At 40.7% G+C, this 26,212-nt stretch overlaps 1 protein-coding gene across 1 annotated transcript in view; it reads left to right on the top strand.

The window, feature by feature from the left end:
• Positions 1-23,152, top strand: part of TACC2 (transforming acidic coiled-coil containing protein 2) — a 37,256-nt gene extending 14,104 nt beyond the window's left edge. Inside the window, exons 7-13 of the mRNA XM_075718058.1 lie at positions 8,489-8,632; positions 9,566-9,642; positions 14,118-14,161; positions 20,111-20,271; positions 20,840-20,946; positions 21,997-22,117; positions 23,087-23,152. Coding sequence (XP_075574173.1) covers positions 8,489-8,632; positions 9,566-9,642; positions 14,118-14,161; positions 20,111-20,271; positions 20,840-20,946; positions 21,997-22,117; positions 23,087-23,152 — 720 coding nt within the window. The remainder of the gene's footprint in view (positions 1-8,488; positions 8,633-9,565; positions 9,643-14,117; positions 14,162-20,110; positions 20,272-20,839; positions 20,947-21,996; positions 22,118-23,086) is intronic.
• The last annotated feature ends 3,060 nt before the right edge of the window (positions 23,153-26,212 follow it).

Genomic DNA, 26,212 nt, shown 5'->3' with positions numbered 1-26,212 from the left:
AGACATCTCCTGAAGACTCCTTTGTCTCTGCTGATGCTCTTCTCAATAGGATATCTAAGAAAACCTCAATATGTGATCAGCCTGAATATCTAGATCCTGACTTAGCAGAAAAGAACCCCCCAGTATTTGCTCAGAAACTTCAGGTTTGTAGCAGAAATATAAATGTCACTTTTCTTTGAGTTTGTCTATACACAGGTAGAGGAATGCTTTGCCTCATCTGAAAGGGGTGGGGAGACGCTTGGAGGGGAGGTGGGAAAGAAGCAAAATAATGATTTGATTCTTTCCAAAGTAACTTTGGCCTTTCAGGAACTTAAGGAACAGAGATATTTTAATTTAATTCATCTAATACATGACGTTAAACTTAAATTTCATCACCACTTTCAGCTATCCTATACCACTGATGTATATATTTTGCAGAAGTCTTTATAAAGCAAGTCTTTTAAGCTTGACCACAGGACTTGATGTGTGGAGAGTTGTCTTGATACCTGGTCTTAGTAGGTCTGTATGCATAGATTCATTTTCAGAGATTTAGGCCCTAATTCTGCTGAAATGAAAAAAAGGCTTTGTTTTTGTTATAATCTATCTAATGCAGAATTTGGCATGGCTTCTTTTAGGAAAAGCAAATTTACCTGTAGAGCAGTTCTGTATGTCAGGACATATTTTCTAGAATACTTAGAGTGAAACTTTAAAACAGCAAAAGTTGAATTGAGAGAGGCAGCTGACATATATTCACATAAAATGAAAACAAAAGGAGGAGGAGTCTGTGAAAAACAGCTTTAGCTTCGGAAAACATTTATTTTACCCAAAGTTTTGTTCATACTTACCCCCTAATAACAATTGTTTGTCTATACAGCTACCTCAAAACTAACCAAAAACTGGAGTTTTGTACCAATGTTCTAGTCATGAAAGGAATATGCGATGTGTTTGTCACCCAGGCATTGTCAGAATTATACATTAAAATATAACGTACCATTTTTGAATGTGTTAAACATTTTTGCTATGTTCTTAATACATTTTTTTCTGTGGATTGCTCACAACCAAACACTTGACAGGAGGAGTTAGAGTTTGCTGCAATGAGGATAGAAGCACTGAAGTTAGCCAGGCAGATTACCCTCTCTTCTTTCTGCTCCGAGGTATCTGTTTTGTGCCTGCCATGTGTGTGTGAGTGTGCACAGACTAAGAAACCGAGTGCTGCTTTTTCTTTAACAAGGTAACTAAGGCTCTCAGAGTGCAGTGCTAAGCTGTGCGCACCTCAGTGTGACACGGAAGAGCATGCTGAAAGCAGTAATGCACACGGAAATGCTGCCGCCTGCTCCACTTACAGAGTACCGCTACATTCAAATTAACAAAAGGCAAATTTGAAGGCAAGAAGCAGGCCCATACCTTTCGCAGGAGACAGATTCTGCAATCAGGCGGCCATTTGTCTTCTGTCTACAGCAAGATTTGTCCTAAAATGTTTGATGGCAAAACAATACCAAACCTACTACTTATAAAGATGCTATAGATTTTGATTGTAGGGGCACCTTGGCTTTTGTTGGTATTTTCAGCTTGAAATCAGACACCTTGACCCTCAAAGTTCAGAAGTGAGAAGTTCAATCAACCCTGCCTTCAGGCTTCTGAAGAAAGGGACTACAGCAGGCTTGGAAGGGCTGTAGAGCTCCCAAGGAAAAAAGGCCCCTCAACACAACGTGTCTTTATTCATGAAGATCTAAAGCTTTTTTTTATTGCTACTTCTGTGTTGTGCTGGCTAGTGCCTCTTCAGAGTGATGCTTTGCACTACTCTAGGGGTGCACGTGGCCCTCGCTGTGTTTGGAACGGGACAGAAAAGCTCACTCTGATGCACTGGGTTTGGTGGTTAGCCAGTTGTGCAGCCAGTTTATGATGCCCTTCATGGTGCTTTTAACAAAAAAGTCAAGCCAGAAATGTTAGTGGCTTTCCTGGGAGGTGGTATCAGCTGAATGGGATGCTGATGGGATGTCAGTGTCTTGCTGCAGTGAGACATTTTATTCCAAATCAGGAGAATATGCTTCTGACGTTCTTCTCCAGTGATCTTTCTCTTCTTATACTGTCCATGAGTAAGTCAGTGGGAAGTCTTTTGCCTGGTTCTGTATCATCTTGAATTCATTGCATCTGAACAACATTTGAGCTGGTTATAGGGTAGAATTTCTTGGTGCTCTAAAGGTCAGTCATAAAGTAGCTAGTTCATAAAAGTAAAGATTTTTTAGATTAACTGTACTTTTATGAAAAGGTAATGGTCATATTTTATTTATTTTGCTTACCTTAAATAGCCCACAAGCCAGCTGTTTCCATGGTGCACACATATTTACCTATATTTACCATATATGTGCACATGTATTACACATATACTTACCAAGTAAACTCCTTCTGTGCAGATTTATGGGTGTTTTAAAGTATGTGGCTATAATCTTTTAATGAAGAAAAACGTGCCTTTGTCTTGATTAGAAACTAAGATTAACCTTCTAATTGAAGAAGTGAAAAAATAAATACCATTTTCCTGTGTCCCCTTGCTCTGTTGCCCTGAGTGGCAGGTGTCAGAAGAGGGTGAGGTGGGATCCTCTCTAGATCCTCTTTGCCTCCTTATTCTCTCTCTTATTCTCTCCCTACCTCCCTGTCCTCCCAGCGCTTTGCTGTAACATGCAGCAGTCAGGCTCTCCACCACCAGGAAACACTCGAGATGAAACACATAATAATACCTAGAGGCTCTTTACGGCCTGTACAAAAAACTTCTGTTAGACATCTGCATTTTTGCTACCGGCCAGCAGTTCAGAAACTCACAAACTGTACTATTTCAGACTGAAGATAATAGGTTCGTATGTTTGTGAATTCTTGTGTGTTACCCAGGGAAGATTCTGAGCTGCAAAAACCTTACAGTATGTATTTGATTATGTGGAGTTATATTTTAAAAATGCTTTTTAACATCATTACGGCATTTTCTTTTATATAGAACAAGTTTATGAACTCTATAGAACTTAGAAACGGGGAATGAATTTCATGTGAATTTTTAGAAAATGCCATTAATCTGTATAACAAAGATAGCAAAAATGGTAAGCAGAGGTCAGGAGAGAAAAAGAAGCAAAACTCCACCCTCTGACTGAGAATCAGTAGCATTTTGACATTCACAAAACCCCATGTTGGTCCAGTCATGGGAATGCTTTTAGCTGAATGCTGTGGGTGTCATGTTAGGCTGGGAAGGACTTTCGTCCTTGCATAACTTTACTATTTCAGTGGGAGGCTGCTAATGTTAAATTAGCCTATGATGACAACCCTTGTGACCTACAGTGACTGATGGCCTGGATTAAGTATAATAGGATCCACCAGACGACTGCAGTGACTTAAATTCGGATGCTAACTGGCAGAATTCCCTTCTGGTTGGCTGGCGTCTGTTCTTTTCTTAATGTTGTATAATTACATTTAACATTTGCTAAACCATTACAGGATGGGGTAACAAGAACAGGATGCTAAATAAAGACGCAAGCACTTGTTATGGCAAGTTAGGTCACCTAAAATAAAGATTAAATACAAGCATTTTCTGCTAGTACTAGGACTGAGAATAAGGATGTGCAGTTTGTTGTTCTCAGACAGGGGGAGGTTATTTGGCCGCTCCCAAACTTCTTGTCACAAACTTCAACAACAACAGGACCAGTCGTCTATTTTTACATTGCCAAAGATTTCTATCTTCCAGCATTGAGATGAATTAACACTTCTCTATTAAACAGTCTCCATTAGGGTGTCGCATGGCCATTTTTTTATAGGCACAACTTGAACAGAAAGCCAATGGGGTTTGTGTCCACCACCCTACAGATGCTGAGGCGATGTAGAGTTGGGTGTTGAAATTGGATCCAAGGAAAGGAGAGAAACTGAAAGGAGAGGCATCGGCACAAATGGGATTAGCGCATCATGGCTTTGGGGGGCTCTCACGGTAGTCAAGGAGGAGTACTTCCTTCAAATCGGGATACCATTTTTTCTAGTAAAACTTTACAAGCAGAGAACTTATGCTTGGATTTGACTTGCTTTTCAATACATTTGCAAGCACAAATAGGTCTTGTCTTGCCTCCATTGACCTGTCTGCACACACATCAATTAGTTAAAAGACCAGATCATTTGATACGCACCCAAGCAGTATTTGAATGCTTGTAAAGGGCAAGCTAATTTTCAGCAGGGCTAAATACATATTCCTCTAAACAGTATGATGAAAACTAGTCTCCATTTTCTTTGCAGTGCCTTTCTCTATTTTCTTTCACTTTGACCTTCTTGAAGTGAGATAACTGCAGATGTTTAATCAATGTGCATTTATTCCCTTTCTGGTCAGATATCTGGTTTCTGTGAAAGATGCTGGGAAGAGAAGTAGTGCGTTGGGCTCTCAAATATTTACACTAAGATTGCAGTGACCTACATTTAGCAGTAATTCCCCTGCAGACTCTAATCTTTCTGTGCAAGGTTCAGTGACTTATAAATCCCTACGCTTATTATTACCCCAATTAACTGTTTACCTTCTCCACAGTTAGGTGTTGAACTTAAAGCATTGACAGAGTTATTTTGGGTAATACCATCATCCTGTTGTTATATTATTTTCTCAGGATAGGAATATTTGGAGGCAGCAAAAAACAGTTACTGAATTGTACATCAGTTTGAAGCTGTGTAAAATTGGCTTTTTGAAATAAAACAACGAGGACTTTTACTGATTGCTCCTGCCAAAGAGAGAACCCAGCAGCCCGGTTGTGACTCCTGTGAGGTGTTTCCAGAGTTAGGACAATGCCGGTCGGACCACTACCGCAAGCATTTCTGCTCAATGGTTAAATTTCAAGAGTTTTTACAGCAGTTTGGGGAAATTTTAAGTTGGTTTGCATGTCATTATTACTATTCTTTTGTACAACTTACTCAAATGCAAGAGAAAACTAGAGAAAACATAGCTATATTAGTGAGGTGTTGAGCACCATATAAAAAAATATGCATAAGTATGTACTAAATGCTTTAAATGTTCATTTTTCTTTAAAATTTTTCATCATCCTGGCAGTTACTTTGACACGTTTTTATATGAGCTTGAGGAAATTTGTGTTTCTTTTGCCACAATTAATATTTTCCAGCAATCTCTTTATGAGATCCAGCAAATTAAGCTGCAGGAGGCTTTTGAAATATGATACATAGAGCTCAACAGATTGATCTTCAGGATGGCCTTTCTCTTGAGGGCAGCTTTGATGATCTAATGGCTCTTTTTTATCTCTCGGTTTTTCTTGCCTGGTGTTTGAGGAGGAACTAAAGTACATTTTTTTGAAGTTAGGATACTGAGCTGAGCCAGCAGTAATCTTATTTATTGGCTGGTTTACCTTTACTGAGATCTGTGGACAGCACCATGTGGTCTTGTATTTATGCATTTACATAGATGTCTGAGCTTGTGTCCCAGATGTGTTTTTTCCTGCATAGTTGTTGTACATTGGGAGATACTTTCAAGAATACAGGCTATGTAATTTTGATAGATCTTGTGATGCTTTTTGCTCATGTAGGAGAATACACTGGATTTGAGGTTGCACCTCCTAATTATGTTGGAATTGGTCATTATTTTGTGTGTTCATAGTTAAATGTAGCAAAAAAGAGATGGCCTGCTCCATAAATGCTAGAAGTAATAGTCAGTTGACTCCCGTGTTTAAAAATTAACAAAAAATACAGAGCAAATTAGTGAGAGTCTCTTATATAAATAAAGATGCAGTGTGGTGTTTTGTAAGTACTGTTTAGCTTATCCTTGCTCTAATGAAATTTTCTTGCCTAGTCTTTTAATGTTGCTGGTGTGGTTTCTTCATGTTGTCTACAGATGAGATATCCAGAACATCTAGTCCTGTGTTTATCTCGAGTGAGCATTGTATGTAATTTTTAATGTAGGTTCTTCAATAAGGAGCGATGTGAGAACTCAGAAGGGATTGCAACAAAATTAACAGCGGGTTTAGCTCCTTTCTATTATTCTAGGCTATGTGAGAAGAACTGTGAGCAAGTGAATGATTTATGGAATAGCATCTGACAAAATTTCCTTTAACTGTGTTGAAACAAGAGCATGTGGTGTTGAAATTAATGAGGTCTGTTTGTGTGCGTGCTGTGGAGAGGAGAACCGAACCTTGATTCAGACATTATCTACTCACTTTCACATTCCTGTGCTTCACGCAGTAGAATGTGACTTTGCTATTTTATTAAAAAAAACCCAACAAAAGCAAGTTAAAAAAAACCCTCTTTTACAATAAAATAAAATCTTTTTCTCTCTTTTGTATAAAAAAACCTCATTAAAAAAATCTTGATTACTACTCTTAATTATTGCAGATAAAGGCTAAAGACTAAGCTGCTGCATTAGTGAACTTGAAGGAACAGAATATATTGCTTTATGCACAAAGGTAACAAGTAAACTGGAAAAATACATTATCCCCTTTTCAGCAGCAAGGAAGCGCTGTACAAGAAAAGCTGTATGTTGATATCCGTTTCCATCAGTGGATGGAAAAAGGCATTGATCTACCTGACTTCCCTCCCAACCCGCACAAACCGTGGGCCATATTCCAGCCCTCTCTGTGACTACATGTAGCATCGTCATAGAGACAATTTTAATTGTCATGAGAGCCCACTGAAAAATTCTGCTACTGAATCTGCAGGTTAAATAAAAAAAAAAAAATTAAAAATCATTCCATATTTTTAAAATGCAGTTTTGACACTGGCTTAGCAAGCGATGTATGTATACATACACAACGCGAGAGGGATTTCTGGGCACTTGTGTCCTCCCCGCTGACACCAGTCTGTTTGAATGTTGCGTACCACGTGAAGCATCTTCCTAGGTCACAGAAATCCAAGGAATTTCAGCCATACTCGGGTACAAGATCTTTCTCCTTAAACTTCTTTTGGCGGAAGGATTTCATATAAAAAGAGAAAGGAAAATAATAAGTGCGAGAGCACATCCCTGGCCAGGGCTAAGCCCTTCATCCCCCATGGTGCTCCCCGAGGTGCAGCTGCCCTGGAACTGCTCTGGGCAGTGCGGGGACCAGAGCGGGTCCTCAGCCCATGAAGTGGAGGGGCTCTGGCTCGCAGAATTATCCCGAGGACGACGTAGCCTGCGCCTGCGCGGTGCAGTCGTGGGGGTCCCAGCATTGCGCGGGCAGAGGGGATCCCCTTTGTTTGCTCTGGAGTCTGGAAACATAACAGAGCTCATGGAGATGCCTCTTACCGTTAACTTGCTACCCTGTTTGGTTTCTATGAGGGTTTCCCCTTATAAAAAAAAGTTTATTTTAATTTTTTGTCATATTTTGATACTCCAGCCTGTTTCAGTCCAGTGTTGTAAGGAAGCAGTGTTTCAGTGATGGCCGTGGTGTCTATACCATCTGCCCCTCTCCTCCCCGTCCCCAGTAATCCTGATTCCTTTGGCCAGTTTCACACATATTTAACAGAGGGGTGGAACATTAAACCCCAGCAATAGGCGATATGGTCACTTCCACCCCCAGAATTATTTTGTGGCCCACCAGCAGCTGCGAGAAAGAACATTTTGTTTCCCCGGGCCACCAGATGCGGTGCCCAGCCAGGCAGCTGGCACGTGTGTGTTAGCTGGTTGATGGCGAGACGCAAAGCGTAGGTAGGGGACACGGGGACGTACGCTGTGGTGGTGCATCTGCTGCAGAGGGGTCTGCTCTCGGGGGGTTGCCACAGATGGTGTCTAAAAACATGGGGTTTTTTTTTGTTTAGCATCTTCCTAACTGTCTTTTACAATCTCCTTGGTTTTAATGTGCTGTAACTCGGGTTGGTTGTGTCTAGAGTTGTTTGCAAGACATCTCGTGCATCTCAGCGTCCCGTATCTCTTTTTTCCGCTCTTCCTCATTTCGCATGCTGCTCTCTTCTTGCGTTAATCTGGGCCGCTAACGTGAGCAAAATTGGCAGCTGCAAATAAAACCTCATTTAACTTACTAATCGCATGCTAAATACCAGCGAGGCAGCAACATCACTTCTATATTCACACTTTTTATGTAATAGCATTTATGATAGATACAGTGTATTGGCAGGTCAGACCTAAGAAAGTGAGCTATCCTCTTGTGGTTTCTTGATCTATTTTTATGGAAGCAGAATTCCCCTTAACAAGCTCTCTGCCTCCAATTCTAATTTCCTCTGCTGACATGCATTTCTTGTGGATGTTTTGATGAAACTTCTGCATCAGAAAGTAGTAAATTTTCTAATACAGGACCTTAAAATATTGGTGGCAAAGTGCTGTCTTTATTTTCTCTCTGTAAGGGTAATATGGCTCTCTTGGTGCTTACCGTGGATCCTAAATATGTATTTTATGCTCGCTAAATTCAAAGTTCCTTGTCAGTGTTGCCGCTGTTATAATTTAGTAGTGCACAGGATTATAGTCCTGGCTCAGGACCCTGGTGCCTAGCACTACACCCAGAAAACATATGAGCTAAACACATATTTAATGGTTCATTTCTTTGTATTTAAAAAAACAAACACACAGAGAGAACCTGCTATCCCAGCAGATGTTTCCATCTCTAAAAGTGCACTGTACTCCCGGATCGGCACCTCGGATGCAGAAAGCACCACAGGTCTTCTCTACCCCCAGCAAGACTTAGACTCTGCACTACGACTCGCCAGAGCAGAGGTAATTTTCTTCAGAATTTGGAAAAGGAAATGTGTGCTCCTTGTGGTTTCCTTGTTTCCTGTTTTCTCCCAAATGATTCATATTACGAACACTTGTTCTATTCTTGAAACCATCCTCAGCCATGCTAAAGCCACGCTCAAAGCTACCGAAGCAAAAGGCGCTACACTCTAAGTTTTACTTTTTTGACATAAATGAAAAGCAGCCATTATATGAAAATAAATCTTTATTGTTTTTAACCTCAAGTGTACTCTGTGCATCTTGACATTGCTATATAATTACATAAGAACTGTAAGATGCTAGAAATAGGAATAAAATGACGTATTTTACAAAGCTACATATAAGATTAGTCTGGCTAATAACAACAATTAAAAAATGGGTACACTCTAGTGTTAGAGTATTCCAAACTTTATGATAGATCATGTGAATGAAAGGAGCACAAAGGAACGCAGTCCTCTGGGTATAAAATTTCACGGACAGTCAGTCCTAAATATGCATGCAGGAGCAGTAGAACCCCCTTAGATGACAAACCAGGGGACCATGTTCCAAACCCATGTACAGAAGTATTTCAGGTTTGGCACCAAGTCAAATCAGACATGGTGTAGTGTAATGTAGTATTTCTTGAAAAGTGTCCTTGTTATAATCAGGAATGAAACATGAAACAAGAATATTGCATCTACTTTCCTAAGATAGTTTTTCAAAACTTGAGTATGATTTCACATCTGAACTTTTTTAATTGCACCTTGCAGTCTGAAAAAGAAAAAAATCACTGGTGATGCTTGTATTTGAACCCATTATGCACTTGAAATCTATGCCTCTGTTAATTAGGATTTGATATTAACTCAAATATTGGACAGTTATTTAATTTCATTTTTAATGGATCACTTGGTTTTACTGTTGGTTTTTTTTTTTTCCCCTTTGCTTTCTTTGTTTCAGATTGTGGCCAAGGAAAGAGAGGTTTCTGAGTGGAAGGAGAAATATGAAGAAAGCAGAAGGGAAGTGATGGAAATGAGGTGGGTTATTAACTTGTCACTAATCTTGTCTCAGCCTGTGGATAGTACGCAGAGTACCATGATTGTCAGCTGGTTTGGTTAGCTGAATTTCTTTCATTATTTTTAACGGCAGGCTTTGTGTTGATCGTAAACTGATACTTTGTCTTTGCTCTGCATGGTGGGCACCCCTGTTCAGGGTAATCATTGAAAACGTCTATGTTGCTAATCTCATTTCCATCCTCAAAATACTGAGGTAAGAGAGGTCTTAATCTAGGTTAATGTAAGGGAAGGATTTCCTCCAGATCGTGCTGTGAATTCTCACGTGGATCGCATAGTGATGTTTCTGTTGCCTGCTTGAACAAGTCTGCCTGCAGAGCTGGCAGAGGTATGCACGTGCTAATTTAAAACTCACTCTCCACAAATAGTTTTGCCAACAGAAGAAAGAATGTGAAGGTTTGCAGATAGGTATGAGTAGTACAGGCTCCATCCAAGACATTCTTGTAAAAAGTTTCTTTAACAATAGGAAAAAAAAAAGACCCAGTTGCCAGTAGGAAAACCGTTCTTGCAAAGGAAGCACTCTGGCCTCTTGAGTGTTCTGATTCTACACCCTTTTCATTGAACTGAGCTGATTTTTTAATTACTGCACACACTAAGCTTGATTTTAGTTAAGCAACAGTTAATTCTGCTGCTCCGTTCGAAAGCTAACAGAAGGGCCCTGAGCTTTTCAGTTTATTCTAGTTGTATCTGTTCTATTCTATTTCTCCTTGCAAACCTGCCTCTGTTACATTAAATATCTGTATACTGGAACATAACTGGTTTGACCTTCCTGCCCAGCTCAGGTCCTACCACTTGCAAGGGTGACAACAACATCACTGTAGTGGATGAGGTGAGCAGTGTTGCTCAAAGAATCACTATTGCTTCCCATTTAGTCAGTTAAAAGTTTCAGCCTTTCTTTTTTTACAGTGTTAATACTGTAAGAACGGCATACCAATGAGCTTGACTGCTCATCAATCTGGAGCTGAATCTCAAAATCATCAATTGCAAAAGAGAATGCATAAAAATATTTCATGGTGTCTTTAAAGCCTATTATTTTCTACCTTCAAACAGACAGAAAAGACATCCCCCCTTAACTCATAAGTAAAAGGCAACTGTCAGATTATTTTAGCTTCCTTCTTTTAAGTAATAATTTCTGCAGTCGCTTCTGAAACTGAATTTTCTTCAAAATCACTTCTGTTCTAGCAACAGTTTCTTCCCAGAATTAAATGTCTCCATGGTTTAAAGCTAAAGTCAGTGAGCTGTATCAAGTGATGACCTGCATATATCCAGGAAAACTGTACTTAGGGAGTAAGGGTAAAAGGGAACTGCGGTGAAGAACTCTGCAAACGCTAGCATGGATGCCAGGAGTCGCACATGGCAGATTTGAATAGCAGCAGCACAGGGCTTTGAGCCAAAGCATCTTAAGAGAAGCATATGCAAAAGGCAGGGGCAGCCGCTTTATTTCTTTCAGAAAACCATCTCCCAGTGCCCAGCTGAGTTCTCTCACCTCTCTTGCACTCTGCTGCGGAAAGGAAACAAAACCCTGGCATAGCCCTCAAATGCGTAATGAGGCAGAACAGAAAGGAGCTGCTGCAAGCAGTCAAACCAAGGAAGCAAAGCAAGGAATGAACAAAATTAGGAATTGTGTAAGGAATGTCTCAGCGTTCAGCACATGCTCAAGTGCGGTACTTGGTCTGTTCCCTAGAAACTGCCTGCGTGCACACGCCCGCCGGCTGCAAATGGGCACCGGCAGAGGTTGCTTATTCCTTAATGAAAGGAGAGCAGGAGGTGACACAGAGCAGCTGGCACACTGTAGATCTGAACCTTCGTCTTCCTCACAGTAATTTGCTTGTGTGTCTACACCCTCAATAAAATTTGATTTGAAAAAAAACACTGTCTAAGCCAAATTTCCCACAGGCACATCCCTAGAACACAAATAAAAAATAAAATCTAACATTGTCACAAAATGATAAAGTACGCGTGTGTGCACAAAGAAGGATTTCCTTTGGAAGACCAAATGTTGAAACAGTCCATGTGTGGTAAATTAGAGATGCAGCAATCAGATACGACAGAATGATAAGCAAGGAGTGAAGGGATTATCTAGAGTTGCAGGCACAAAAGCCTCACTTTCCACAGAAGGAGAAGCAATGCTCCTTTACCCAAGTCCTGCATACTCTACCTGGAATATCCTGAGGTCAGCTAAGTTTCCAGAAAAATGTCAGACTGGAGGGAATTCCACCCCAGAGAACAGTAGCCAAGATGAGAAGTTGTAAGAACGTAATAACTGTTGAAGAGCTAAACCAGAGTGGGCTGTACAATAATCCAGGGGTACAACCAGAGGCAGGCAAGAAATATTTCAATATGGTTATCTGGAGGTCTGATCGATTATGCCTCAGTAAGGGAAGTCAAGCAGGTGACCTCTGAGATCCTTTGTAGCCCTGGATTTTGGTGGTTTTATGACTCACGAAATTGCAGGAAGTCAATAAATAGACCGAATGTCTAAAATACCAAACATTAATCCTATGCAGCATGTCAAGGTAGGGTTAAGATGTGCCATCACAGAGAGGAATGATGTGGCCAGCATCCTTTGCTTCCCCAGCCATAACGACCATTATTTAGGCTGCTTGACTGAAAGAGGCCTTTGACATAAATCTGGAGCAAGACTTTGCTTTGCTTTCCAAATCAAATATTATTAAAATCAATGTGCCATTGCAGCATCCACTTCTGTTGAACAGCTGCCACACGATTCGTAAGGCTGGATAATGCAGAGAATGTGGTACCTACTTGAACTAGTCTAAGCTGTAAAAATAAGGAATAGATAATGTTATTTCACTTTGCTGCCAACTTCCATGGTGCAGCCTAGCCTGGGAAGTGCTGCAGTGTCATAACAGTGTTTAATGTCGTGTTCATTGCCCCAAGTCCTTGGCTTCATTTTCTAGGATGATAAAACTTCCTAAAGGTGCCTGGTGTTACAAGGATATGACACGGCTTTAAAATCCTTACTGCTTACAGCAGGCTTTTGGGGTAATCTTCTTTGGACATGAAACCAATCCCTTGCTTTTAGGGGAAAATCCTTGCGGCTATCTTTGCTCTCAAAAGTGTCTTTTATGGGTGAAAAAAGAAAAAGAAAAGAGCCAATTAAAACAGCAGGACTGACAGCAGGGAAGGCAGCGCCCGAGCAGATCCCAGTGGAGGCAGCGGCTGGAGGCACGGCAAGCTGTGCAGAGACGGGCTCTGGCCCCAATACCCAAAATTCTTTCTACCTGAAGCCTGGGCGAGGTCAGCGGGGTGCGCAGCTGTAGACCCCCTGCTCTGCTGAGTTCTCTGCAGAGCAGGGCAAGCGAGACGCTGCTGACCTTCGGGGCAGGTGGCCTTCTCAGGGGCTTCTGGGCTCTTTTGTCATTCAGATTTGAGGCAGGCCGTACTGGAGTTACCGCGTTAGTTTTTTGGGAGCTCCGCAAGTTTCTTCTTTCCTTACTGACTTTTGTCTCAGGATTTTCCCACATCCTTTCTGTAACCTCGCTAACTGCAGCAGACTTCTCTAAAATAGAGCAAGTGAAAGCGAGCTAAGACTTCGAGAGACGTATTCAAATACCAGTGAGCTATTTTGAATATCCACTTCAGATGAAGAGTGGGGTAATTCTGTTTTTCATAGACAGTCCTATGTGGCTCATGAATCAAAGCACAGATCAAGCTAGTCTCATTTCATTAGCTTTATTTGGCTCTGGGAAGGGATGGATCATCTTTCTAAATCGCATTTAATCTGCTTATTTTGGCTAACCTCTTTTCAAGAAGGAAATTCAAAGCCTACCGTGAGTATATGAAATAAAATAGTCTTAAAAGTAACATTTTGCCACCTCCGTTTCAAAAACAGATTTGGGAAATAGGACACGATGGATTTTGTGCTGCGTAATTGAATATTTTGGTCTTGTTCTCTTAAGTGCTAATGGATCATTTAGTCACATTTGGAGAGTGGAAGATTAGATATATTTTGGATGAGGGCCAACTATACTCCTGTTAGGTTTACTTGCTACCAATTGTAACTTTACTTAACGTTTACATTAAAAATAAGCAACCACAAACACGGAGAAGAGGGGAGAAAGTAATGGAAAAATCAGACTCTTTGTAACTCTTGAATTAGACCGGTGTGATTATGTTTATATTTGAATCATGATTGGTAACGTACTTTGGGCATGTTTCAAGTAACAGAATTTGTTTCAGAGCAATCCCTTTTCCCTCCCCTATATTGTGTTACACGGAGAATTAAAAATCAGGTGCAGTGTTTAAACTGTCAGTTTTATTTGTTACTCAGGCAATAAGGAGCATATAAAAGTGTGAAGGGGTTCTGTGTCTCTTTTAAAATACCATAGTTCAGTTATTAAGTAGCGTTATTTTCTAAGTAAGCATTAGCCATTATGATGTTTGCCAAAAGCTTTTCTCTTTTTTTTTCCCTCTTATAGGAAAATAGTTTCAGAATATGAGAAGACGATTGCTCAGATGATAGGTAGGTGTTTCTACTCTGAAAGATGCTATCCTCCACTCTGATTTTCTGAAGAGAGCCTAGAAACATGGTTGAAGTCTGTGGGCTTCATTTTGATGCTAGCTACATCTGCTGATGCTGCTGGGAATTGTGAATGCATCTGAGGACACCAGTGTGTGCTGCCAGGTTGTGATGAAAAACTAGGGCTTCATTTTACAGAAAGTAGCCCGCAAGGCACTCCAGGTAATACAGAAGAGTCAGGGCTTTTTCTTCTGCATCAAAGCAAACTGTCCCATGGGAAACATGTTCACATGCTTTGCCCAGAATTCATGGGTATCTCCTTTCAATGACCTAAAAACCCTTCAGTCATCCGCTCCCAACTGTTTAATGGGAGGTACCAAACTTAGCTCTTCACAGCAACAGGGATTATCTGTGCTAAGTGCCTTGGTCAGACCAAAACCTAGATTAACTCCAATCCCAGCTGAGAGATTATGAACGGCCAATCCACCTCCCCAGTTATTTACTGACATAGGGGTCTCCTTTAAGGTCTAAATTATGACATGTTTTGCCTCACAATAATTAGAAAACTTCTTTGTTAACAGCGTGCCCCCAAAATGAAAGGAAAACACTACGTGCAGTGGCATTTCAAACCCAAAAGTTGCAGGAATCATGTGCTTCCTTGGCGTGGGAGGTCTGGCCCCTGGGATGTGATTTTAAAGCCTCCTCATAAGATTTCCAAAGCTCTTTTTCTTAGCCTGGCTATAGAAAGCACCAGTGGCTTGTGCTGCCGCGTACTGCTTCAGCTCGAGCTGTCTCCCAGAAAGGAGAGCGGCTGAGCGGGGTCCTGGGTTCTCTATGGACAAAATTGCTGGGAAGAGCAGGAAAAGAAGCAGTGGCTGATGAAAAAGCAGGACCAAGCTCATCTGGACAAGCTTGAGTAAAGCGGCAGAGAATTGTGAAATATTTTTAAAAGCCATTAGGAGTGGCCTTGGAGTTAAATCTGGGCCGTGAGATGCAGAAGGGCTTAGCCTAGCTAATATCTGCAAGCAGGGAGTGTTATGATTCCAGCCTGTTTGCACTGTGTTTATTGAAAAATAAAAAGAAAGAAAGATTCCTCGTACTCCCCCTGAGAGCACTGTCACAGAGAGTGCAGTGTGCCAGGAACACAACGGGGATACCTGCATCTTTCTGACAGGTTTTTAACAGGGAAGGATTTTTATTACAGCCAGCAACATATCGCATCGTTTTGCCCCTTTTAAAATTGGCAGTCCCCATCTCTGCAGTCACTATTGTGTGACCCCAAATTTTTGGTTTCTTTTAAATTGTTTTAATTAATGCTTGAGTTGTGTTTACATACATTTGTCCTTATTTTTACCCAAAGAGAGTGGGGGGAAGTAGTTCAATGTCTGGTGCTTTTGCTGCCTTCTTGCATTTCTCAGCCATTGGAAGACACCCCAGCCTGCTTTCAAGTGAAGGGAAAAATGGGCCTATAAATAATTAAACAAACAAACTTAATAATAGTAATAATAATAATAATAATGAATAATATATAATAATAATATGTCTGGCTTCATTCTCTATGGTGTTATGCCTCCGTTGCCTTTTGTATGTACAACTGAGCAAATCTGCCTGCCTTCTGACATAGTGTCTGTCATTCTCATCATGCAAGTGTTAAAATAGGAGCGACCAGAGTATGCAAAGAACTTAATTCATTTTGGCTTACACTAAACATACTCTGGTATGGCTTCGTCCCCGAACCTGGCCATCCATATGGACAAACACAGGACCTGCCCTTTTTTTCCCAAGCATATGCATGTAGTTAGCAACAGAAATTTCTTTTTATTAACAAATTCAAATTCTGTTTATGAGAAACAGATTTTTTAAAAAAAATTCAGATTGTGAGACTGCAGTGCAACAAGAAGGTATAGAATAGGGGTCCTAAGGCAAAGACACAACCATGGCGTACACAGTAAATTCTACAATTGCTATTTCCTCTCATTGCAAAGAAATCAAGGATAATTAAAGTATCGGGCCATTGACCACTGAGGAAATAGAAAGATCTTTAAACTTCAAATTCAGAGTATCAGTCAGAGTCTTTCAAACGCTCTATGGCAAGCTTTTAAGAGCTATGGCTATAAATAATGTCATTTGCTGTCCATTTGCAAAGGAACCGAAACAACAACAGTGACACAGAAAGTATGTGTTAATTAGAGCAGTATGCAAATTCTACAGCATGGTAATACATTAAATGCAAGGCTTCCTCTCCCAGCATTTAATTTAAATTTTTTATCTAATTGTCCCACTTTCTCCTGTCATTTGTCGTAAATTACTGTCCCTTCTGATAAAGGAGTTTGCTCATTCAAATGCCACGTTGTGGAGGCAAATGATTGTCTGTGTGCTATTTGTGTATACTTCACTGAACTGTTATCACAATAATGCCTTACTGCTAAAGCAAAATATGTGTTTTAACAAAAGAAATACCCGTGCTGTTTCTATTTATGATATAACCCTTCTGAGCTATTTATACAGCCCTGTTAGGAGGCCATGACAAGTGAACCAATTTCACAAATCCCCTGAATGAATATTCAGTGTGGTGGATAGGTCCTGCTCAGCTTTTGATAGGTTGTCACGTGTATGTATAATGAATATTGAAAATATTCCATATTAACAATATATGATTGTGTGTGGTTGCCTATAAAGGCACTGAAAACATGCATTGCAAACAGTAATTGCCTTTGATTTCAAGGGCTGTGGAATGTCTAGTATTTGCTGTCATATGCATATAGAACCCAGTATTACCCGACTTCGCTTATGCAATTAGTTTCATGCCACACTCTGTACAGCCAGAGCTTGCAAGCTGTCAGTGTATAGATCCCTGTCAATGTCAGGCATATTTTTTTACTGGTGCTTCAACTTTTTTTCCTTTTTTCTTACACTTGCCTGAGCCCCTAGCACGTTCTTGTTTATATTGAGGAGGGGAGAGAATAAAGAACAGGCTTTCCAGGCTAGCTGCTGCTTGTGCTACTGCTTTGCTGACTGTTGCCCAAGTTTTGCAGCTCACAACTGCGTGGCACTGACAGCCGTAGGGAATGGAGCCCGCGTAACCCCGATGTTCACTGCACCCCACCCTACACACACCTTGATTGCAGCCATCCCCAGTTCCCTTCCAAAATCCCTGTCGTGGATTTCCTTTTTATTGATGGATTTGTAATATTGGAGGGTTTTTGTGTTAAAAATGTATCCTTATACTTGTACGTTTAAATACGTAATTAAATTCTCATTATGAAAAACAAACATGTTATGCTTTGTGCGTTACAGGTTGTTGCATTACTTATTTTCTGCTTTCCTAACAATTCCTGATTTTCTATTTTGCTTCCGTTTTTGTTGCTTCTTGCTATTTGCTTGCAAAAACAAAACAGGCAAGCCTGGTAAGTAAAGCTTTTCACCAACTTTCACACCAGCATTTTGCATTTTTAGTTTCTTTTGCTTTTGTTCTCTGTTTGCTGCATTCCCATTAAGTAATACAAGTAATACTGAGCTGAGCCTGAAAGCGGATCTGCTGTGGTGGTTCTCTGATTCTGTCAATTTGGATAGTGTTAGTCCTGAGCATATTGTTGTTATTGTTGGTGAGCCGTGGACAGTGTGTTTTGCAGACATGGAAGCCATTTAATTAAAATATTTTAATCGCATAACCTCATAAATATCTTTAGAAATAAGTATCTGTAACTGCTTAACTAAGGTTTGTCTGGCAGACTGTTATCAGCGCAGTTCCACTAAGCAGCTTTTTCATTAAAGCTAAATCACAGTTTTAGAAAATATCACATAGATCTTCCAGTCCCCCTCCAGCCAGATGCCAGTTTCTGTTTTCTGTAGTACTTAAGCACTTTGGTTTTAAATGTATCTTAACAGTTATCTGAGATTATCAGATGCCCCTTTCCTAAAGCTCACTGGAAACTTCCCCTCTTTTCAATTTATATGCCACTCCCTTTCCCAATATAAATTGCTGTTTCCCCCTTGGAGCCTAATGAGGCCGTAGCTCGCTCCCCGCTCCGTGGACACCTCTAGCATGCAGTGGAAGGGAGAGAAGGGGAGCGTCAGGTATCACTTACCCCTAATTCCCATGTGCAAGGTGAAGTGGGGCCGGGGATGAGCGTTTGAGGAGCTGGTCCAGCTGAGGAGAGAGGAGGGCACCGCGATGCGCTGGGAGGAGCAGAAGAGCTCGGTAGTTGTGAGGGAGTGAGTCATGAATTACTAACTTTCTAGATTGCCCTAGAAACAAGTAAGAAGGAAGTTGCTGATACTGCAGACAGCAGTTTCAGGAAAAGTAAAGTTGTGACATTAAAGACATTATTAAGTACATTACGTGATCATGCAAACGGATCCCTTCCCCTGCGTGGAGTTGCGACGACAGAGGTGTTGCCAAAGAGCAGGATCCTGACAGGAGGTGTTTTGGAATTAAGCTAGACAGTGTGTAATCTCCAGCGTGATTAAACAAACCTTGTGCTGGAACACAAGGTGACAATTTCTCAGATTTAGAAAAATAAATGAAGGATGACAAATGGTTTTCTCATTTTACTTAAGAATATTTTCATTTTGACATTACAGATGATCATAGAGCGTCTTTAAGAAGGGAAAATAGGAAAGAATGTTTATTTTTTATGAAATATTAAATGTTACCAAACTGATGTGGCATTACAGGGCTCTGGGTTTCTCAGTTCTGCCATATCGAAGGTGTTTGTTCACCAGTAAAATACCCGTGTTACAACTTCCAGGGCTGCAAACTCAGTGCGGGTCCTGAGAGCTTCTCTGGTTCATGACCTTCTGCCAACATGAGCTGATGCACGGCGTGGCATCGTTGATGCTCTGGGCTTAGTTAGGCTAGCAAAAAAGCGTATAAAAGGATTGAATAAGCAAAAGGAAGAGATTCATCTCAGTTAGGGAATTGACAGTATCAACTTTGACGTTTCAGAGCTGACCAGCACTATGAAATACTTAATTCAGATGAAGACTTCTACTCAAAAAAAAAAAAAAAAAAAAAAAACCAAAAACCCTCTTGTTTAGTTCTTTATATTTCAAAATATGAAGGCCTGAATGAAAAGTTGTAGATTCTGAAATGCCCTGTGCTTTTTACATGGGAGAACTTCTTACCTTATTTTAGTTTCCATCATAGATAAAGGAAAATGATAATATGCTATGTTTTGCGGGTTGGTTTTCATTTCAGTATCATTCAGAGTAGCCCTTAAAACATGGACACAAGAATCGTATTTTAGGATATGAAGCAAACAATGAAGCATTTTGGAATGCAATACCAGACCTTTTTTTGCAGTGTTATGTGGGTATTCCAATTTATTACTAGGTCAATTCCTTTGAAAAGTTCTCTTCCACATGGATTCGGATTCCTGTTGTGTTCTTCCCACCACCCCTGTCTCAAATTTAACTATAGACAGGAAAAGCTTGGAATGTTTCCTGCAGACCAGAACTTAGAAAAGTCGAATCTTAGATTTCCTTTCTGGCACTTGCTACAGTAATCCTAAGAATGAGAGTTTGCAAAACGCTGTTTTTCCAAGGGAAGCATGTATCAGCAATGGCAAATAATTTATTGCCAGTGCTAGTAATATGCATAAATGTCCTTTCCTTCAGCTAGTGCATCTTAAGGCAAACAAGGGAAATCCAACACCTGCCTTTTTCATGGGAACAGCTGAGTTCAGGGAGAAATAAATCATCAGTACAGAGATATAGTCACATTTTTCCCCAACATCAAAATATTTAAATATCACTGTATTTAGCAACCTTTTTCCAAAACAGGATTGTGTTTTTGTATAAAAATGACTTTTCTGGATCCCGCAAACTTACTAATACACAACGTAGAGCACAGTGTAGTAGAAACTATAGACGATAGTGAAATCCATGTTCTTACTACTGTTACCCTTCTGAAAATCGCTTTTTTCCCTCCCCCTCTCTTCTTTCCAACAGAGGATGAACAGAGAGAGAAGTCTGTCTCCCATCACACTGTTCAGCAGCTGATAGTGGAGAAGGAACAAGCTTTGGCGGATCTGAACTCAGTGGAGAAATCCCTGGCAGATCTTTTCAGGAGATACGAAAAAATGAAAGAAGTATTGGAGGGGTTTCGGAAGGTGAGTCGTGTTAAAGTCCCCTCCTTTAAAGAGCAAAGCTGAGCAGGCTGTCACGCATACCAGTGCTGCTTAACAGAAGGCACGTCTTTGCTTCCAGTCAAATCTGATGTACTACGTTAGACTGCAGTGGGCTGGGGGGAGGGACAACATGAGTGCTCATTTGAGCTTTCGTTTTGGAATAGCTTTAAAAAGAAGATTTTGCACAAGAGTAACTTGCTACCATCTGTGACACTGCGATTTCAATAGGTGTCACATAACTGCGGGACTTGAGCACATGTCTGGGCTGGCTTCTGGACTGAGCATTCTGTTAAAGCCCAGGATGTGAATTCCTCACAGCAGAGGTTATGTCGAAAGTGTGTGACATAATGTAATCCCCAGATGAATCAAATGCAAATGGAAGAATTGTAAAGCTTTTTGCCTTGTGTGATACTGCTTCAGATGGCCTCTGTGAGGGGGTGTCAGTGTTAGACCGCAGCCCTTAAAACATCTGAATGTGACTCCCGCAAATAGATGCCTGTCCTATGCTTCAACCTCTTGGATTAAATTTAATGTAATCTTCTCATTTAAGAATGAAGAAGTGTTGAAGAAATGTGCGCAGGAATATTTATCACGAGTAAAGAAGGAAGAGCAGAGGTATCAAGCACTCAAAATTCACGCTGAGGAAAAACTGGACAGGTAATTGATGGTACACATCTCTTCAGGAGTCCATGCTGCAGGAGGGTTCCTGTGGGTGGACCTTGCATCCCAGACCTGCTCCTTCCAACATGCAGAGCACAGGCTGCTCAGTGATGGAGGCGGAATGCAAAGCTGTAATGAGAATTTCTGTAATGTGCTGTTGTTTCTTCCAGCTCCTGACCGTGTAGAACACCTTAAATTTCTATCTTTATCAAATGTCTTCATGTTTCTTTAATGTATTTTCCAGGGAAGATCAAGAAGGAAGCCATTAGCTAGGTTTATGCAGCTCTGGAGGGCTGTGCTCAGATATTTGCACCTCCAGTCCTGCCCCCAGAGATTTGCTATTGCCCCTGTGCTGCATTATTGCCCCTGCATCAATCGGCAGAACAGAACGTGTAAGTGCTTCTAAGCTGGATCAGCCAAACTTGTGCTGAGGGTGACGAGGAATAGTTGCACAAAAGATTGTGCCAGATGTGCGTGGATAGTGGTAACTCCTTAAGCCACTGTTGAGGAGCAAACATGAGATTGTGGCTTAAGAGAGGCAGCTCTGGCTGACTTTTTAAAAATTTTTTTCCTATGCTTCAGTGTAACAACCAATTAAGCATTTTTAGGGTTTACATTCAGGACTCATATTACAGTCCCCTAGGCCCAAGAGATGTTTCCAAAATGTCACTAGGATTGATCAGTGCCTAAACCAAAGTAAGACTTGGATTTGCTTTCCAGCTGTTGTCCCAGCGTTGAGTCTAGTCTCTAAGAACTGGAGATCAGGTTTAGAAACTGCCATAAAACACTTCTACCTAAGTGATATTTGTGTCCCCAGTACAAGCATCTGAGAGAAGCATGAAGGGAACAACACAGACATTAAGAAAAGACTTTGCGGCCCCTGCCGAGCAAGAAAGGGAGTCATGAAAAGTCTCTGGGGACAAGTCTCAGAATACTTTCAAAGACATGCAAAAAGTAGCCCATCTGTTAAGATGCAGTCCATCCTTCGGTACCTGCTGTCCTTGCCTGCAGAGAACCTGACGTGGCAAAAATCTGTGGTTTTTTTAGAGCCAACGCTGAAATTGCACAAGTGAGAGGCAAGGCTCAGCAAGAGCAAGCAGCGTATCAGGCCAGCCTTCGTAAAGAGCAGCTGAAAGTGGACGCATTGGAAAGAACACTGGAACAAAAGGTAAATAGCAATTCAGCTCTTTTAATGCCGAAGTCAACGGGATGACCAAAGTTAAGTGAAACTTCCCCCGAGTGGCTGCATGCAGCTCTCCTCTGGAGCTCAGACCACAGCCAAGGTCTGCCCGAGGACCTCTCCAGCTCCTCACATCCAGCTGCCCCGGCAGCTCCCCAGCCCCAGGGGAGTTGCCCAAACCCTGTAGCAAAATGAGCTGCGTGCACCGGGCGGTTCGGGCAAACGGACCCATCTGCCAGGCTTTGATCTCGGCCACCGGCCAGCACTCGGGGCTGATTCAGACTCGGTCAAAGCTCAGTGGGCACCTGCGTACCAAGCAGGGCCCTTGGTTTGCTTTGGTTCTCAGGTTTAAGATCTCTCTGTTTAAGCTCTTCTTTCGTTTTTTGTTTTCCATTTTTAGTTTCAGCCGTGATTCCAATGCTAGCTTATGTGCCTCCACTGTTAACACAGACAAAATGATCAGATACAGATCTGTACGGCTTAAGGCAAAAGTGACTGTAGGAAATCCCTGATTATATTTAATATTCTCTAGCTCAGCAAAGGAGCTTGCTTTCAGTATAGTACAGCTTGTCCTTGCTTGGAGCCCATGGGAAACAGGGTGAAAATAATTCTATAAAAGTGCAGCCTAAAAACAAATTTACACTATGTATTATTATCGTGTGCTAGGAATGACTGCTGTAAAGCTGTCTGCTTTAGTGCTAAATTGTATTTATTGAAGTCAGAGGAGCTGTATGTGGAAATAAGTAAGTGTATTGTTTGAATGTACTATACGTAGCTGTGCTATGTATGCATATATATCTCTCTCTTTCTCTCTATACGTGTAGATATTCTGTACTCAGTATTGGAGAAAACTTAATTGTCCCACACTTCTCCCAAAGGTTGGATAATTAAAAAAACCCCCTCATCTTAATGCAACAATATTTTTCATAACACTTAATATTGCCTTTTATTTTCCAGAATAAAGAGATAGAAGAATTAACAAAGATTTGTGATGAACTGATTGCCAAAATGGGGAAAAGCTAACTTTTAACCAAATTTCTGGACTTCGATATTGAGTGCAATATGACCATTGGCACACTGATGTCCATACATTTATGTGGACAGGTTATATTTTCACTTTTTCGTATGCACTACTGTATTTTCTTTCTAAATAAAGTTGATTTAATTGTATGCAGTACTAAGATGACTATCAGAATTTCTTGCTATTGTTTGCATTTTCATAGTATAATTCATAGCAAGTTGATCTCAAAGTTCCTGTATCAGGGAGATTGTCAAGTTCTCTAAGAAATTACAAATTGCTGATCCTAGCCTTCCCTTTGTACATGAGTTCCCATGTTGGATGTCTTTTGGATTTAATATAAACATGTATTACTTGCATGGGGACTCTTGCCTTAAGAGTGTAAACTTTATCTGCATTTGCTGATTTGTAAAATAAAATTAAAAATGAAAAAAAAAAGAGAAAATGCATGTCACTTAAATGAAATTCTCTATTGTAAATAAATTTTTTCGTTGAAAGTTGAAGATAAGTATGTCTCTCTTTTGTGTACTTCACTTGCTTACTTCATGTGCAGCGCCAGATACAGCACCTCTTGTTACGGAACGAACTCCACAGAAAGCACTTCATGGGTCGCTGCTTGGAGCACCCCGTGGATCACAATATGCTACTTCTGTGCACCCATCTATGTCTGTATCTTGCTCTCTCTATAAATATATATATATATGCTAGATTGGGACCGTTCATGTCCCAAGCATAGACTTAATCCTCCAAAATGTTTAATACTCTGACCCTGATCCAGGAAATCCCATAGGCAAATGTAACGAGACTGTTTGCATGAGTTGGAGGCCGTGATGTGCGGTGATGGGATGGTGGGTTTTGAGCATATCTATCACTCAAAGGTGAATACATTTTCTTCTTCCTGCCACTGGAAGAATTTGCCTGCAGGGTTTGTGGAGATGAAGTACGTGTGATTAGAAGTACAACCAGAATAAGCTAGATAAGTAGCATTCTCGCACACCTCTTTATCCTCTAAGTTATCCTCTGCAGAGGATTAGGTATGTAAGATAAGCATTAAGGTTCTAATAGCAAACAAACTGCTTTCTTGGGCTAATGGTACATCTCTTGTATCTCCATGATGTGGACAGTCTTCAGCCTGGTTCTTGTCAGCTCCATTTTTGTACTCAAAAGTAAGTCGACTCCCTTTTCTTTCCTTTTTTCTTTCTTTTTCTTTTCCTACTTCAGCCATGGCTGAGCCTCTTTGCTGTTCTGGGCTTCTCTCCTGGGTTTGTCTGCTTATTTTGTGTTAGCAGCACAGAATTTCACCTCTGCTACGTAATGTAAATAGAAATACGTATGCTAACAAATTTAAATGCATGTGTCCCTGGGGACAGCAAGTTTGCCTTCTACCCTGCAAGTCTGAAGTATGGTATTTTAAATATATTTCAAATTCATGCTTGCCTTTGAAAAGACTATGTAGTTTGAACCAAGGAAAAGAAAAAGGATCGAGTTATGGTTGTAATGTTTGAACAAAAGCAAAACTCTTAAGATATACTGTTGTGCCTTCCAGCTGAATTGATGCTTTAGGAGAAGATGGAATATGGATCATAGTAAGATTTTATGTGTTTACAATGTATTTTTTCATGGTACTGTGGAACAAAGATTATGATGGAGGGGGAAAAAAACCCATGAATGGTACTCCCACCTGTTAACAGTGGACTCTGCTCTGAAAATGTTACAAGACGGTGTGAAAGCAATTAGAGAACATCAGATGTTCTTGGATTATTTTAAAGGCAAATTGTAACAACATAATAATAAATAGCTTTTTTAAATACCTTTAAAATCAGTATCTGGACCACTTCTAAAAACAAAAAATGAATAGGATTTGTGGAATCTCTAGATATTTTTTAAACCTTTTTGCAATTTTTGCATGTGCTTCAAACAAAATTAGAAAGAGTGCATAGCTGATTTTTAAAATATTTTTTGTAAACTCTAATCACTACTGCTACAAGCGGTCTTTTTTTCCTTAATGCCAGGCGAAGCACTGCAGTGTTACACCTGCGTAGGCTCTAGTGATGAAGACTGTAACAGACAAGGAACTCAGCAATGTCCAGGGCATTCAGATGCATGCGCGGTCATTAGAGGACAAGCGAGTAAGTAGTCACAACCAATTCATACTCATTAAATTTTTAATGATAGACGTAAATAACCGGCGTTGGAAAAACAGAATATATAGTAACCTAAGGAGAAAAAGAAAGGTAAATGTTTCCTCTCAAAATAAACCCTATTAATAAAACTCAATCCCTAACTTTATTGGTTTAGCAGCAATCTGATACAAAACCCCACTGAGTATGATTTGTCGGTATGCCGTGATGAGCTGTATCCACTCTACGTGAAAGCTGTGAAAAAGCATTTTAAGTATTGCCTGCTTCTTTCTTAAATCTGTCATTTTTAGTTAAATGACTTACTGGGAAATTAGGAAGGAGAAGCAGCTAACGAGGCACGGCACTTGAGCACGTTCAGAGATATTTAAGCTGCATCAGTTGCATCTAAGATAAATTACAATTACTAACTTAAGTGGGAGCTTGTTAGTGTGCTGTAATCTGATGCAATTGTATTCATTTGCTTGTAAGGAACGGCCAAACCTCTTGTCGTTGCTCAGCATTGGTCAGGTTCATGCTGAGGGGATGCAGGCGGGAGCGGGTGACCGAACGTGCGGGCCCATTCGGGTTGAGTGCGGCTCTGTTCTAGGTGGTGTTATGAAGTCCTGTTCATTCAAGTCCTTCTGCGAGCGGGCGAGGAGGGATGGATCCAGAGCGCCTGGAGTGAGCGTTCACTGCTGCTACTCAAACAACTGCAATGCAAAAAGCCTGGCTTCAAGAGTCGCCACCTCCGCGAGCTACTTCTCTCTCCTCATCTTTACATTGCTGTGGCACCCGCTGGTGACGCTGACATGAGGGGGGAAGAAAAGAGTATCCTGAAGCAACAAGCTTGCCTTCTTAGAAAGGGATGGTTATATTTCCTCCATGATTATATTCCTCCATGTTACTCCATGTACTGTATTTCTCGGTAGGCAAAAAGCAGTAGGC

Source organism: Pelecanus crispus, chromosome 10 (genome assembly GCF_030463565.1).
Source record: "Pelecanus crispus isolate bPelCri1 chromosome 10, bPelCri1.pri, whole genome shotgun sequence".
In the NCBI taxonomy this organism is placed as follows: domain Eukaryota; kingdom Metazoa; phylum Chordata; class Aves; order Pelecaniformes; family Pelecanidae; genus Pelecanus; species Pelecanus crispus.
Note: the sequence above shows the minus strand (reverse complement) of the source record. Positions and strands in the feature narration are given on the sequence as shown.